This window comes from Cynocephalus volans, chromosome 6, assembly GCF_027409185.1.
Source record: "Cynocephalus volans isolate mCynVol1 chromosome 6, mCynVol1.pri, whole genome shotgun sequence".
Taxonomy (NCBI): Eukaryota; Metazoa; Chordata; class Mammalia; order Dermoptera; family Cynocephalidae; genus Cynocephalus; species Cynocephalus volans.
This window is the reverse complement of record NC_084465.1, coordinates 34601303-34614696: the sequence shown is the minus strand read 5'-3', so window position 1 is coordinate 34614696 and position 13394 is coordinate 34601303. Positions and strand designations below refer to the sequence as shown.

Sequence of the window (13394 nt, the reverse complement as noted above, 5' to 3'; positions counted from 1 at the left end):
CATGGAGCTCACATTCAAATGGGGGGGTTGGAGAGGCAGATAATAAACAAATGGACAAGAAATAAATAATCTGTCAGATGATGGTAAGTGCTATGGAGAAAAATAAAGCAGACATAGACTTACTATTCTTAGATTTTTATACAGTGTGCCAGAAAACTGAATTTGTCACTCCTTGACAGTAAACAGCATTTATGTGAATGATGCTAACGTGAATGACGCTATCTCAGAGTTCTCTGTTGTTCTCTGGATTAAATTACTGATCCTGCAGACCTTATCAATGAGGGAAGTGGTTTGTGAGCCAGGCAGTGATTGTTTGCTTTACCTGGCAACCTGCCTATGAGAGAATGGAAATATTCTCAAGGCAGCTTCACTCCTTAGGGCATATGCTTGAATTTAAAAAAACAAACAAAACCAAAACCTTTAAAAATAGCTCTTACTTTTAACACTGAGATGTTAACTGGTTTCTGAGAGCACTTGGAGAAGGATAAAAACTATAGTCAGTGCCATTTTATATCTGAATTAATAAATCTGGACCCGAACACATTCTAAATTCGTCTGTGGAGTCTTCATCTTTTCCAGAGCAAACATTATGGAGGCATGACAGTGACTGGTGTTATCAGCACTTTGGTTTTACAGTTTTGGGGATGGTGCCGGCAGATTTTTCATGTTTTTGTAATTTTGAGATGGAGAATGGAACTTCCACATCCTGTTTTCTCTAGAATGATGCCCTATGACCTCTCTATTTAAGACCTTGGATAGCTCAATGGGAGAGCTCTGGTTTCTTTGTGACAGGGAAGGAAATGCTTTTAACCATCAACAAAACTAAGAAATTTTTAGGGATTTCTTTTCAAAAACAGGTGGAGGCCAAGTTAATATTCATAGTTCCCGAGTACATGTGCAGTGAGTGCTAGCTGCTTTTATACACGACAATTTAACATATGAGGGAGTCTTCAAAAAGTTTGTGGAAAAATTCATATTACCCTTTAGTTCCACTTTTCCACAAACTTTTTGAGGTGCTCCAATTACCAGTGGTTTTGCCAAAATATAGTGGGGTACTATTGCTGGAGGAGGATCTAGGAATACCCAAATTATACCCGAGATAGTCATTCTTTCCTCCAAGTTCCCAAAGGAAAATAGATGCGCTGGACAGTAACTGAAGAAGACCAAAGCTAGATAATTCCTCTCTGTGCCTCAGTTTCCTCACTTGTACAGTATGTATAATAATTGTTTCTACCACACAGTACTGTTGGACATACTGCATAAATTAGTACACATAAGGCATCAGAAGCTCAGTTTCTTTGTAGCCTTTCTGTTTTTCAAGGGGATAATGATGTAATGTCAAGAACGTGGGCTCTAGGGTTAGACTTCCTGTGTTTAAATTCTCTTCCCATCACTAACTAGATGGGTGACATTGGACAACTTATTTAATCTTTCTGTGCCTCTCAAAAATGAATAAACATAGGCAATAGGATATTGTGTGGGATAAATGAGTTAATGCAAATACTTGGAACAATACTTGGTGCAATGTAAGTGCTCAAGAACTATTAGCTATTGATATTATTATTACTACTATCTCTACTTCTTATTTATTAGTTGTGTAATTGACCCTCAAATCCTAATACAGTATTCTAAAGAGCAAGTCTAAATCACATAGAGTCATCCTTTCCCCATGCCAAGAAAACCTAAAAAGCCACCATCCAAATTGGCCAGGGTCTGCCTTGCCTGTTTTTTCCTGAACACACATCTGATCTCTCAGTTCTTATCACTCTGTCAGCCCTCAGACACAAAGAATGTTTGCCCTATTGCCTAGAAAGAGCCTGTCCTAGGCCATTTACAGCTGTGGCAGCAGCCGAGACAGGCTTGCTGTGGACAAGAGTCCAAAGAGAGAGCGTGAATAAGAAAGAGATGAGGCTAGGCCACCCTAGGAGCAGAGACTGGGCCACCCCAGCTCTACAACCAGAGAGGAGAGATATAAGCAAAAAAGACCACTCCTGATTTTTCCCGCAAGAAAGACTCTAAGAGGCCACACTTCAGTCCTTGCCAGCTTCAGCACAGCCAATAAAATATCCTTGGAGTTGAAGTGACCTTCCCCAACCCTGTGGAAGAGCATGCCAAATCTAGAGATCAAAGGGTATGTATTCAGACATCCCTCTACGACCAACTGACCCAATTTCAATTTACTGAAAGTCATTTCAACAAAACCAATTTATCTAACAAACAAGTCTAATTCATTAACAGCTAAAACATGAAACATCAATGTGCAAAGGACCTATTCGTGGAAAACGGCATACTAGTATTGTACACCAGGTCTAGGACTGTTTGCTGAGATCAGAGGCTGAGACAAGGCAGAGTTAGGGCCAGGTGGGGATTGGGGGACTGTGGCAAATGAGAACGTGTGAAAACCCAGCTCCAGCCACTTGCAGCCTTCCTTGCAGGAAATGGACCCAGTGTTACCTCAGCTTCCAAGTTTTCAAATGAAGGCTGAAATCTGGATTTTTATGTGAATTGTGCTGACATTTGCATTTTGGCAAATACTTAAAATGAAAACAAAACAAACACCATGTAGGCCTAACGTAGCTGGTCTGAGGGCCTGCCTTACTCGTGTGCCTCTGGTTTGCGATCTCTGCTGCAGACCCTGGGCATCTGCCTGCTGATGCTCATGCTTGCAGCTAGTGGAATGTAGCCCTAAAGCACCACAATATATAGTAATTTATAATTTCGCTGATGTACAAATTTGTTTCTCAGATGTTCCAAGGCTAACTTCTGAGTGTGGTCTACTTAGCTAGTGAATGTTCTTTGTTCTCTGACCAATTTCTACATTTCATTGTGGCTCTTGGGTTTCTTTAACCACATTTGAGTACACAGTACCTCTCATAAACAAATAATCCTTTTTCTTAAAAAAAAAAAAAGAGGGGGGAGGGGCTTGGGAGGCAGGCGAGAGAGTCAACTTCTAATGCAGGAGCTAGAAATAAAGAGAAAGTAAAAAGGTTTCCTAAATATTTAACTAGGAAATAGCAGTTTGAGACATTGAGGTAGGATTCAGTGAGGGTAACAATAGAAGTTTTGAGTGGAAAAAATAAGCATTTTTCAGATCATAGTAGCAAGAATTAGGGAAGAAGTACATATGAAGAGATTACTTAAATTTCAGTTATACTTTACTTCATTTTAAGAGGAAATTTATGTACTATATAAATTATTAATTTTAAATATTAATTAATAGTTTTGAGAGATGAGAGGTGACTATAAATGCCAAGAAAATGTGTGCTGCTTTGTAAGTTACCCTAAATTCTTTTCAATGTTTAGATCCCTCAAATAGATTGCTGAGGGCAGTGACTTGTCTTTTTTACTATTTACTTTTATTTTTCTAGTACAATGTTCTGCTTAGAGGAGGTTCTTAAAAAGTTGAGGACCTTAAATTATTTAAACATGTCTCCCAGTTTTACAAATTTATGGCTTACATGTTATTTCTTTTTATCAACTCTAGAAATTGTGTGTGCCTTCAGTAGTGGGGGAGGGGCATGCCTTAGATGTAGAAGAATAGCAAATCTACTCTGTTTTTAAGACCCAAACAATGCCGTCCAAAATTTGAAATCCCTCTTCCTTTCCATATCCTTATCTTCTTAAAATATTTAGTTTGGAATCTTATGACAGGAGGTTTCTTTCAGGGTTTTAGTTATTTCCTGGACTAAAAATGATATAGAATGAAAACAGTCTTTGTTTCCCTTGGAATCCAAATCAAAAGGTTTAGGTTGAAAAAGCCAGGTGCACATTAAAAATAAAGTATTGGAATCATCATATAGTGTTTGGTTTTAGCTATAGGCATCAGTCTGAAGCTTTTGTCAAAGTGAGGGTATACAGAGCTGGGTAGATCTTCCAAGCCTAAAGCCTTGGTGGCTGATACATGGATGAGGTTTCTTTCACCTCTAAATCGCCTGCTCTGTCTTTCCTTGCCCTTTGAGCTACTGTGCTGTCTTCCAGCATCTTGGGATACATCAAGCACACAGAATTGTAGGACAAGAGCTTAAGTTCGATTGTCTGGATCTCTTTGTTTGGCAGAAAGGTTTCCCTCTAGCAACATGACAATTAAAACAGAAGAACCAGTAGCCCAGACAGCACAGAACTTGTCACACGGAAGAGGACTTGATCGGTGGATAGTGAAATTTCATGTCTAATTGTTGTAGATCCCTCTTCCTTACAAGTCCTTTCTTTCATAAAGCCTGTTTTGGGAAGCACTGTGCTTCATAAGTGAGAACTTCTTCTGGGAAGTTTGAAAAGAAAGGGATTTGGAGAAGTTGGTTATTTCCTAGCTTTTTAGAAACCAGTGTAGCAAATGCAGGAGATGACTGGTGAAGTCTTGTGTAAGTAGTTACTGGAATGAACATTTACCTCAATATTGATCAACAAAAGAGGCAATGTGTACAGAAATTGTTTAATTTTTTAAATTGAATTTCCATCCAAAATGGAGAAAATTTCCCAAGTAATACCAATTCTTTTGTATACTACCCAATGTTTTCTTTTCTGGTTATTTTTGAGGTACATATTTCTATGTTGTCTCTGAGTAACATTAAAAATTGAAGTATATTTTTCTGTTGTGTTTTTTTCTCTGTGAATTAATGTTTACCATCCTGAGTTTTACTTCATGCTAGGGACTCATTCATTGAACAAATATTTTTATAGCACCAATTATATGCCAAACATCTTGTTTATATATGTTTATATATGTATTATATATGTGTATGTGTGTATACATACACACATGAGAAAACAAACCCAAATATAGAGAAAAATATTAATTTAAAAATGTTTACATATTACGCAAAAATGTACTCTTCTGGGATTATTTTGGCAAGTTACTATGATTTCTTCGCAAAGAATTTTGTCCTTGGTGAAATAACTGAAATATTATTTGCTTTGGTCCATGTTATTGGTATTTTGAACTCAACTCTGCTGTCTATAACTAGAGCACAGATTCCTTTCATACAAAACCTGACTTTTTTGTTTTCCTGAATTTTATTTTCTGCCTAGTACAGATTTTCTTAGTGAAAAAATCTTATAAAAGTACATTTGATATTAAGATCTGTGAAAAATAGTGGTAATGCCCAAGCTCAGAACAAAATAGTTGATGTTTTGAGTCCTTATCATTACTTGATTTCACAATTTCCTCCTATCTTAAAAGACTTTATAATCTTATTTTCTCTCAATCTCCAAGTAAGACTTTATAAATTTATAAAATTATAGTAGACTTAAAGTGTTCTAATTTCAGTCATTTAAAGGAATTTTATAATATCTCTTCAGATAATTGAATTTTCCCTAGAGTGCAATATTAAATATAAAACTTTTAGGCCTGCTAAATTAGAAAAGTTGAGTTTTAGTTACTTTAAATACTAACTTTTTGTTTTAAATATATTCAAAATCACTGTTACTAATTTTTTAAGATTTAAATAATTACATTCTTTAATATGAGGAACTAAATGGTGCCTTTTAAATATCTGATAAAAATTGTTTTTCAATATTCTTTTGCTATTAGGTGATTTAGGCTCTTGGGATCTGCTCATTTGCCTGTCTTCTAGGAAAGCTGATGAAAAACCCTGCATATCCAAGGAGGATCTGTGCCATTTAGGTTTACGTCAAAAGGTAAATACTCTCAAAATGTGTACAGATTTTATCAACCCTGTGGATACTAACACTGGTATTTCTTGGTTCATAATGTTTTAAAAAATGTCTTGAAAAATCAGAACCATAATACCTTTAGAGAAAGTTCCAACTGGTCATGCCTTATACACTTTACCATATTAACAGTCACCATTTTTGATTGATAGGATCTCCCTCAGCTACAGCTGCTGCCAATACTGTTGTTTTACTCCATAAGACTCAGATTTTATCTAGAAGTCTATTGCCCGTGTCCTGTTGCATACTCTGGCTATTTGTACATTCAAAGCAGTAAAGACTTTATTTTCTAGATCACTGTTTTGACTTTTTCAAACTTCAAATCATATCTTGAATCGCTGTAAAATTTATATTATTTCTTATTAACTTTTAAAATTGACATTCAGTATTTACTGTCTATATTGTGTGAAGTTTTGTAAATGCTTCTTGAAAAGTTAACTGAAAATTATCCAAGGCCTACAGTGTGCTTGTCACTGTGCTGGACATTTTACTTGTTGTTAGTATCTTTAGAAATCAATAGCTATTGTGGCAAAAACACTAGCTATTTTTTAGTACCTAACTGGAGCTGCAGTAGCCTACCTGAACACTTGATATTTCTATCATTGACAGTCAGATAACTTCCTTTTTCTAACCTTTTACTCCCTTGGCCTTTGGGCTGAGCACACTCTTTTGGGTCTCTCTGTACATTTTTGGCCATTTCTTATCTGTTTTCTTTATAGCCACCTTTTCTCTGCCTATTCTTTAAACGTCTGTGTTCCTTAACACTACTCCCAAATTTACAACACCCATTTGTAGTTGATGATGTCCAAGTCTAGAAAGAAAGTTCAGAGCACTTTCCCAGGCTTCAAGCTTGTATACTCAACAGCCTGTTGATTATGTCCACTTGGATATCTCACAGACACCTCAAACTCAACATGACAAAAACTGACTCACTGTTTTCACCCGTAAATTCACTTCTGCTCTTGCATTCAGAAGCTCTACAGAGCTTCTGTTCGGATCGTAATTATGATCAACTATTTTTTCATCTTCACCCTTCAGCTTTTCCTTTCCCTTGACATCTACATTCTATCAATTGCCAATACTAAGGAATTTAACTGCTAAATATTTCTCCAATCTGTTCTCTACTTTCTATACTTACTACCTTTATTCTGGTCAGATAATCACCATCTTTTACCTGGATTATTGCTAATTCCTACTCACTGATTTTTCTGAAGCAGTTATTTCACCCCTGAAATTCATCCTGCTCATAATTATCAGATGAAAAAATATAAAGTGGTAAACTAGCTTGTAACTTCAGTGTTTAAAATCCTGAATGGCTTCCCATCAACTCTAGGATAAAGTCTACAATATTTGTTGTGTATTATGCTTCCAGCAGGAAACAAGTGCCATACTCAAAAAAGTTAAACTGAAGAGAAACTAATAAAGGAACTATTTACAGAAGTAAAGAAACATTACAGAGGTAAATAAAATAAACAGAGGTAACGAAACAAAAACGACTAGTGAAGTACCCAGGGACTGGCTACATCATAAGATTTTTACTACTTCGGGTCTTAAGAATGTAGAAGGAATGGTATAGCCAGAACCTAACGAGAGCTGGAGCCAAGAAAGGGGTGTCACTGAAAAGGAGCTGTAAACTTAGGGCGATGTAGTCTTTGCCAAATCACAGGCCTGCAGAGTGGGAGCCTTGGGGATAAGTACCCAAACTCTCCTCTTTCTGTGACTCCTACATCCCTGTCCCCCTGAGGCTTTTGTGGTAAACTTTTGCACCACCACTCACTAGCTGAAGGATTTTGATCATGTCATTTGATCTCTGTAGTTTTCAACATCTTGTTTTGAAATAAGAAGACATTAGACACTGGACAGTCTCCAAGACACTTGCTAGCTTTAAATTTGCATGAGCATCCCAGGAGACTAGTGGAATATGTGATGAGAAGAGAGCAGAGCAGAGCAGATCGTCCAGAGATGGCAGTGCAGACAGCAAGAAGGGGTGTGGGCATCAAGTAAGTAAAAAGAGAAGCTATAAAGTACATGTCAGTTATGCTGAGATTCTCTTTTTTAACTTTTTATTTTGAAATAGTTTTAGACTAATAGAAAGGTTGCAAAAATAGTACAAAGATTGTCCATATACCCTTCACTGAGCTTACTCTAAAGCTAGCAACTTATGTAATCATGGTACGTTTATCAAAACTAAAAAATTAACACCAATACAAGTAACGGAATTTTAAAATTATTGAATTTTATCATGTTTTAAAATTTAGGACCTTTTTCCTATTGCAGGATCCAATGTAGCATCCCTCAATACATTTAGTTTTCATGTTTCTTTAGTCTCCTCTAATTTCTGACAATTCCTCAATCCCTTTTCTTTTATGACCTTGACATTTTTGAAGAGTAGTGGTCAGGTATTTTGTAGAATGTCCTTCTGTTTGGATTTGTATGATTTTTTTTCATAAGACTATGCATTTTTAGCAAGAATACTACAGAAGTGATGTGTCCTTTTCATTTAAAAATATCATGGGCTATATGATATTCATGTGTCTTTTTATCAGTGATGTTAACCTTGATCACTTGACTAAGGTGATGTCTTCTGGGTTTCTCCACTATAAAGTCACTGTTTTCCCCCTTGTAATTAATAAATATTTTGTGAGTTGATACTTGAGACTGTGCAAATATCCTGCTTCTCTTCAAATGCTTGCTCACTAACTTTAGTATCTTGAGATGGATCTTGCCCACCCCAATTATTACTCTGATGTTCTGATGGTAGTTTTCTTCTTCTCTCATTCTTTTTACAATTATTAATTGGAATTCTTCTGTAAGGAAGAACTATCCTTTCTCCTGCATTTATCTATTTATTCAATAACTTATCTATATCAGTATGGGCTGATGAATATTTATTGTATTTTTTGTCATAATTTGGTACTATCATTATTATTTTTTTGTTTGTTTAAATTGTTCCAACGTGGGGCATTGAGAACTCTTTCAGATTGTCTCCTGTGCCCTTTTGACATGTCTTTTCTTTCCTGAGCACTTTCTTACTTTTTAGCACCACCAGATGCTCCAAATTCATCTTGTATTTTCCCTGTCCCATGCTGGAACTAACCATTTCTCCAGGAACTCTCATTTCTTTTATTGGAGAATGATATTTAAAAACCAAGATCTGGGCAGTAGGTGTGCTCATTGTTACTTGGGTGTCATTGCATCTAGACTCTCAGTAGCCAGAGCTTGGTAATGTATGTATGTGTGCTAACCCATGCATACATATGTCTGTATTTACTTCTGTATCTATCTACGTGTACATAGATTAAAAAGTTGATTCATACACTCCTTCTGACTGCAATCCCACACCACAAGGTTTATGATAGCCTTCCCCCTGTCCTTATTTGTAACTTTTTTTTCAAACAGTGGTAAAACTGGATCTCATTATTTACATTATATTTTCTTCTTTGTTCAACCCTAGCACATGCATTAGTTTCAGATTGTTAACCCATACTACTGTGAGAAAAGAATTGACTAATACAAGTACAGTATTAATGTATGCCCTTTTGGTCTTTTTGCCTTACAATATCCAGTCAAAATATTGTTTTCTAAGGTAAGTTACGGTAGTTCTTTTCTCCCCACTACCTTCAGTGTGGCTATGTTATTCATTCATGATACAGTTAGGGTCATTTGCTACAACTTATATTTTATTTGGGTCCCCACCCCTCCACCGCCACCACAAATCTGAGTTGTTTGTTTTTTTTTTAGAGTTTGCATACAGTAAAATTCATTCTCTGTGGCTTACAGTTCTATGGGTTTTGATAAATAATGCAGAAAGTCGTGTGTCCATCCCCACAGTCATGACAAAGAACAGTTTCATCATTCCCAGATTTGCTTGTGCTGCCCCTTTGAAATCATCCCATCTGAGATCCCTACCCTTAGCAACCACTGATTTATTTTCCGTCCCTGTAAGTTTGTCTTTTCCAGAATTACATATAAGTAAAATCGTGTAATTTGTCACATTTCGAGCCTGGCATCTTTCACTTTAGCAAATGCATTTAAGATTCATCCATGTTGTTGTGTGAATTAGTTTATTCCTTTTTATTCTGAATAATACCCCATTTTATGGATGTGCCATGGTTTGTTTATTCATTCACAAGTTAAAGGACTTCTGGATGGGTTTCAGTTTATGGCGATAATGAATAACATTGCCATAAACATTCACATACAGGTTCCTGTGTGAACACTGAACATAATTTTTTTTCTCTCGAGGGGGATTGTTGGATCATATGATAAATATATGCTTAAGAAACTTGAAAAACATTTTTAAACTTTAAATTTTAAAAAACTTTATTTTAATCTTTAAGAAATGGCCAAACTTTTCTATAAATGTGGCATGCCTGTGTTCCTTTTCTTTAAAAAATAGAAAAAAGTTCACATGAGAAACTTGTTGCCTTCAGGGTTACTTTTGCACCAAATTTGTCTGGCGGGTGGCTGATCTGTTCTTCTGCCTGCCTGGGTGCCTCAATTTCTTCTCTTGACTTGAAGCTAGTTTGAATTCTTACATTTCCCAAGATCAAGGCTACAAAAGACCTGAGAGGCTTTTCTTATAGAATGTCTCAGTAATTTTATTCTTGGCTTTATCAACTCATTCTTTCATTCACTTATCCACACATTTATTTATTCATCTATCTCTTCATTCTTCCTACAGTTCTTTATTAGCATCTGTATTAACTCTGATTTAGGCACTGAGAATACAGCAGTTAACAATACAGACAAAAATTCCTGCTCTTGGGAAGCTTTGATGCTTATGCGAAAATAAGGAAAGAGTTTACTAAGCAAAAATAGGATATATTAGATGGTAAAAAGTACTAAGGAGAGAAATAAAACAAGGAAATAAAACACTAGGGGATTCAGTTTTAGATGAGATGACCTGTAAAGATTTCATCAAGAAAGTGACCTTTGAGTAAGGCCTGGAAGACAGGGAGCTCCCCCTGCCAGTGTCTGGGGTAAAGCCACCCAGACAGAGAGGAAAGGAACCGTGGGTGTACAGCCAAAGAAGTAAGTGGTGCTTGTTTGAGGAATGCAAGGAGTCCTGTGTGACTGCTCTGGAGTAAGTGTAGTAGGAGGTGAGGGTAGTGATGTACCTGGAGTAGGGGGGCTCGGTGATGGGGGCCAAAGGGACCCTTATAAGGAATGTGGCTTTTATTCTTGGTAAAGTAGGGGCTCATTGGAGGCTTCTGAACAGAGAAATGACATGAATTCATTTGCATTTTTGCAGGACTGCTCTGGCTGCCATGCTTTTGTTTTCATTGAAATGTATTGATTATACATATTTGTGAGGTACAGAGTTGAATTTCAATACATACCTGTTCACAATGTATGATGATAAAATCAGAGTGATTAACATATTCATTATTACAAAACAATCATTTCTTTGTGATGAGGACAATCAGTCTCCTCTCTTCTAGCCATCTGATAATATGCAGTAAATTCTTGTTAATTATAGATGCCTAGCTTGACTGTATACCAATAAAACTTATTTTTTCTATTAGCTGTTTTGTGTCCATTGACCAACCTCTCACTATCCCCCCATACTCCTTCCTCTTTCATGCCTTTAGTAACCACAGTTCTGTTCTCTCTTTCTGAAAGTTCTACTTGTTATTATTATTATTATTGTTTGTTTATTTATTTATTTCCCACTTATGAGTGAGAACATGCAATATTTCTCCTTCCGTGCCTGGCTTATTTCACTTAACATAATTTTCTCCAAGCTCATCCATGCTGCTGCAAATGGCAGAATTACATTCTTTTTTATGGCTAAGAAGTACTCCATTGTGTATATATACCACATTTTCTTTATCCAGCCATCCATTGCTGGTCATTTAGATTGGTTCCATATTTTGACTATTGTGAATAAAGCTGCAATAAACATGGGAGTGCAGGTATGCCTTCAACATGATGATTTCCATTCCTTTGGGTATATACGCAAGAGTGGGATTGCTGGATCATATGGAGGATCTATCTGTAGTTGTTTGAGAAACCTCCATACTGTTTTCCATAATGACTACATCAATTTACAATCCCATCAACAGTGTATAAGGGTTCCCTTTCTCTGAATTTGTTATTTTCTGTCTTTTTGATAATTGCCAGTCTAACTGGAGTGAGATGATATCTCAATGTGGTTTTGATTTGCATTTCTCTGGTGATTAGTGATATTGAGCATTTTTTCATATACTTATTGGCCATTTGTATATCTTCTTTTGAGAAATGTCTATTCAACTAGTTTGTTCATTTTTTAATTGGGCTATTTGGGTTTTCTTACTATTGAGTTGTTTGAGTTCTTTGTATAGTCTAGATATTAATCTCTTGTCAGATGCATAGTTTGCAAGTATTTTTTTCCTGTTCTGTAGGTTGTCTTCTCACTCTGTTGATTGTTTCCTTTGCTGTGCAAAAGCTTTTTAGTTTGAAAAAATCCTATTTGTTTATTTTTTCTTTTGTTGCCTCTGCTTTTGAATTCTTATTCATAAAGTCTTTGCCCAGTGCTACATCCTGAAATGTTTCCCCTGCTGTGTTGAAATAAGCTACCCAGCAAGCAAGGAGCAAAGGAGGGAGACCAGTTATTGAAATAATGTAGGTACAAGATGAGGGTCACTTAGACCAGAAGAATGGCAATGGGGGTGGTAAGATGTGACCAGAACAAGAATGTATTCTGAAGGTAGACATGACAAATAATAATAGCCAACACTTATAACATTATTACATGCTAGGCACCATTCTAAGTGCTTATATATTAATTTATGTCCATTCCTTACAGATCAAGAGACCAAAGCACAGAGAGATTAAGAAAATTGTCTAAGGCCTCCTAGGTAATAAATAAAGTAAACGAGATTCAAACTCAGGCAGTCTGACTTCAAATTTCTGTGTTCTTAGTCTTATCAATAGAACATTTTGAGATAAATATTTAGGCACTGCACTTACAGCCTAACCTAACGAATATTCTTAATGAATACACAAATTCTAAAGGATCCATATAGATAACTGTCATTTTGATGCATAAATAATTTGAAGCTTTACGAGCCATGACTTATTTATGTAAGCAACATAAATATTCAAAACCGAAAGTGCCTCACATTTGTTGGGGATGTCATGATTGTCAATGACCTTAGAACAAAGAAAGGGCACCTGCTCAAATTAGGATTACTAATCACATTAGAGCTTTGTAATTTTAGTGTTTAATGAAAATGATCATAAAATCTGTGGTAGAAAATGAGTGGCCAGGAGTCTCTCTAGTCAGGAGAACAATAACTGAATTAAAAATCATATTGGTTTGTATAATATTGAAAGTTAAGTGAGGTTCACTATTTGGGGTAACACAAAGTTTAGTAACTGGGGCAATATCTCACCTCAAACAGTCAGGTGCTAGTGTTTCAAAGGCAGAGGGATTAATTTCTAGCTCTAAAGGTTTGTAGGATTATCAGTCCCTAAAACTAGGATTCTGTTTTTAGTACATGGAGCACAGAGAACTACCAAGTGGCCCTTGTGTTAAAGTATTCCAAGACATTTTTCAGGTAAATTTGGTGAAATGATAATTGCACATGAGAGACATGGAGGAAAATAAAAACTGTTCTTTTCTTTGATTAGCTGGTTTTCCTAATTTCTTGTCATTGATTCTCTTTCTTGTGGATGATACTAAACAGCTTTGGAAGGAGGTCTGATTTTTTATAAAATAGAAGGCATGAACAACTGTACAG

The 13394-nt window shown here is 36.1% G+C and overlaps 1 protein-coding gene across 6 annotated transcripts in view; it reads left to right on the top strand.

The window, feature by feature from the left end:
- The window catches only part of CPED1 (cadherin like and PC-esterase domain containing 1), a 280020-nt gene that overhangs the window by 50236 nt on the left and 216390 nt on the right, over positions 1-13394 (top strand). For all 6 annotated transcript variants that reach the window (XR_010023815.1, XM_063098718.1, XM_063098719.1 and 3 more), the window contains one exon: positions 5528-5634. Coding sequence is in view for 5 of the 6 variants with exons in the window: in XM_063098718.1 (XP_062954788.1) it covers positions 5528-5634 (107 nt within the window). In the remaining variant the exon portion in view is untranslated. The remainder of the gene's footprint in view (positions 1-5527; positions 5635-13394) is intronic.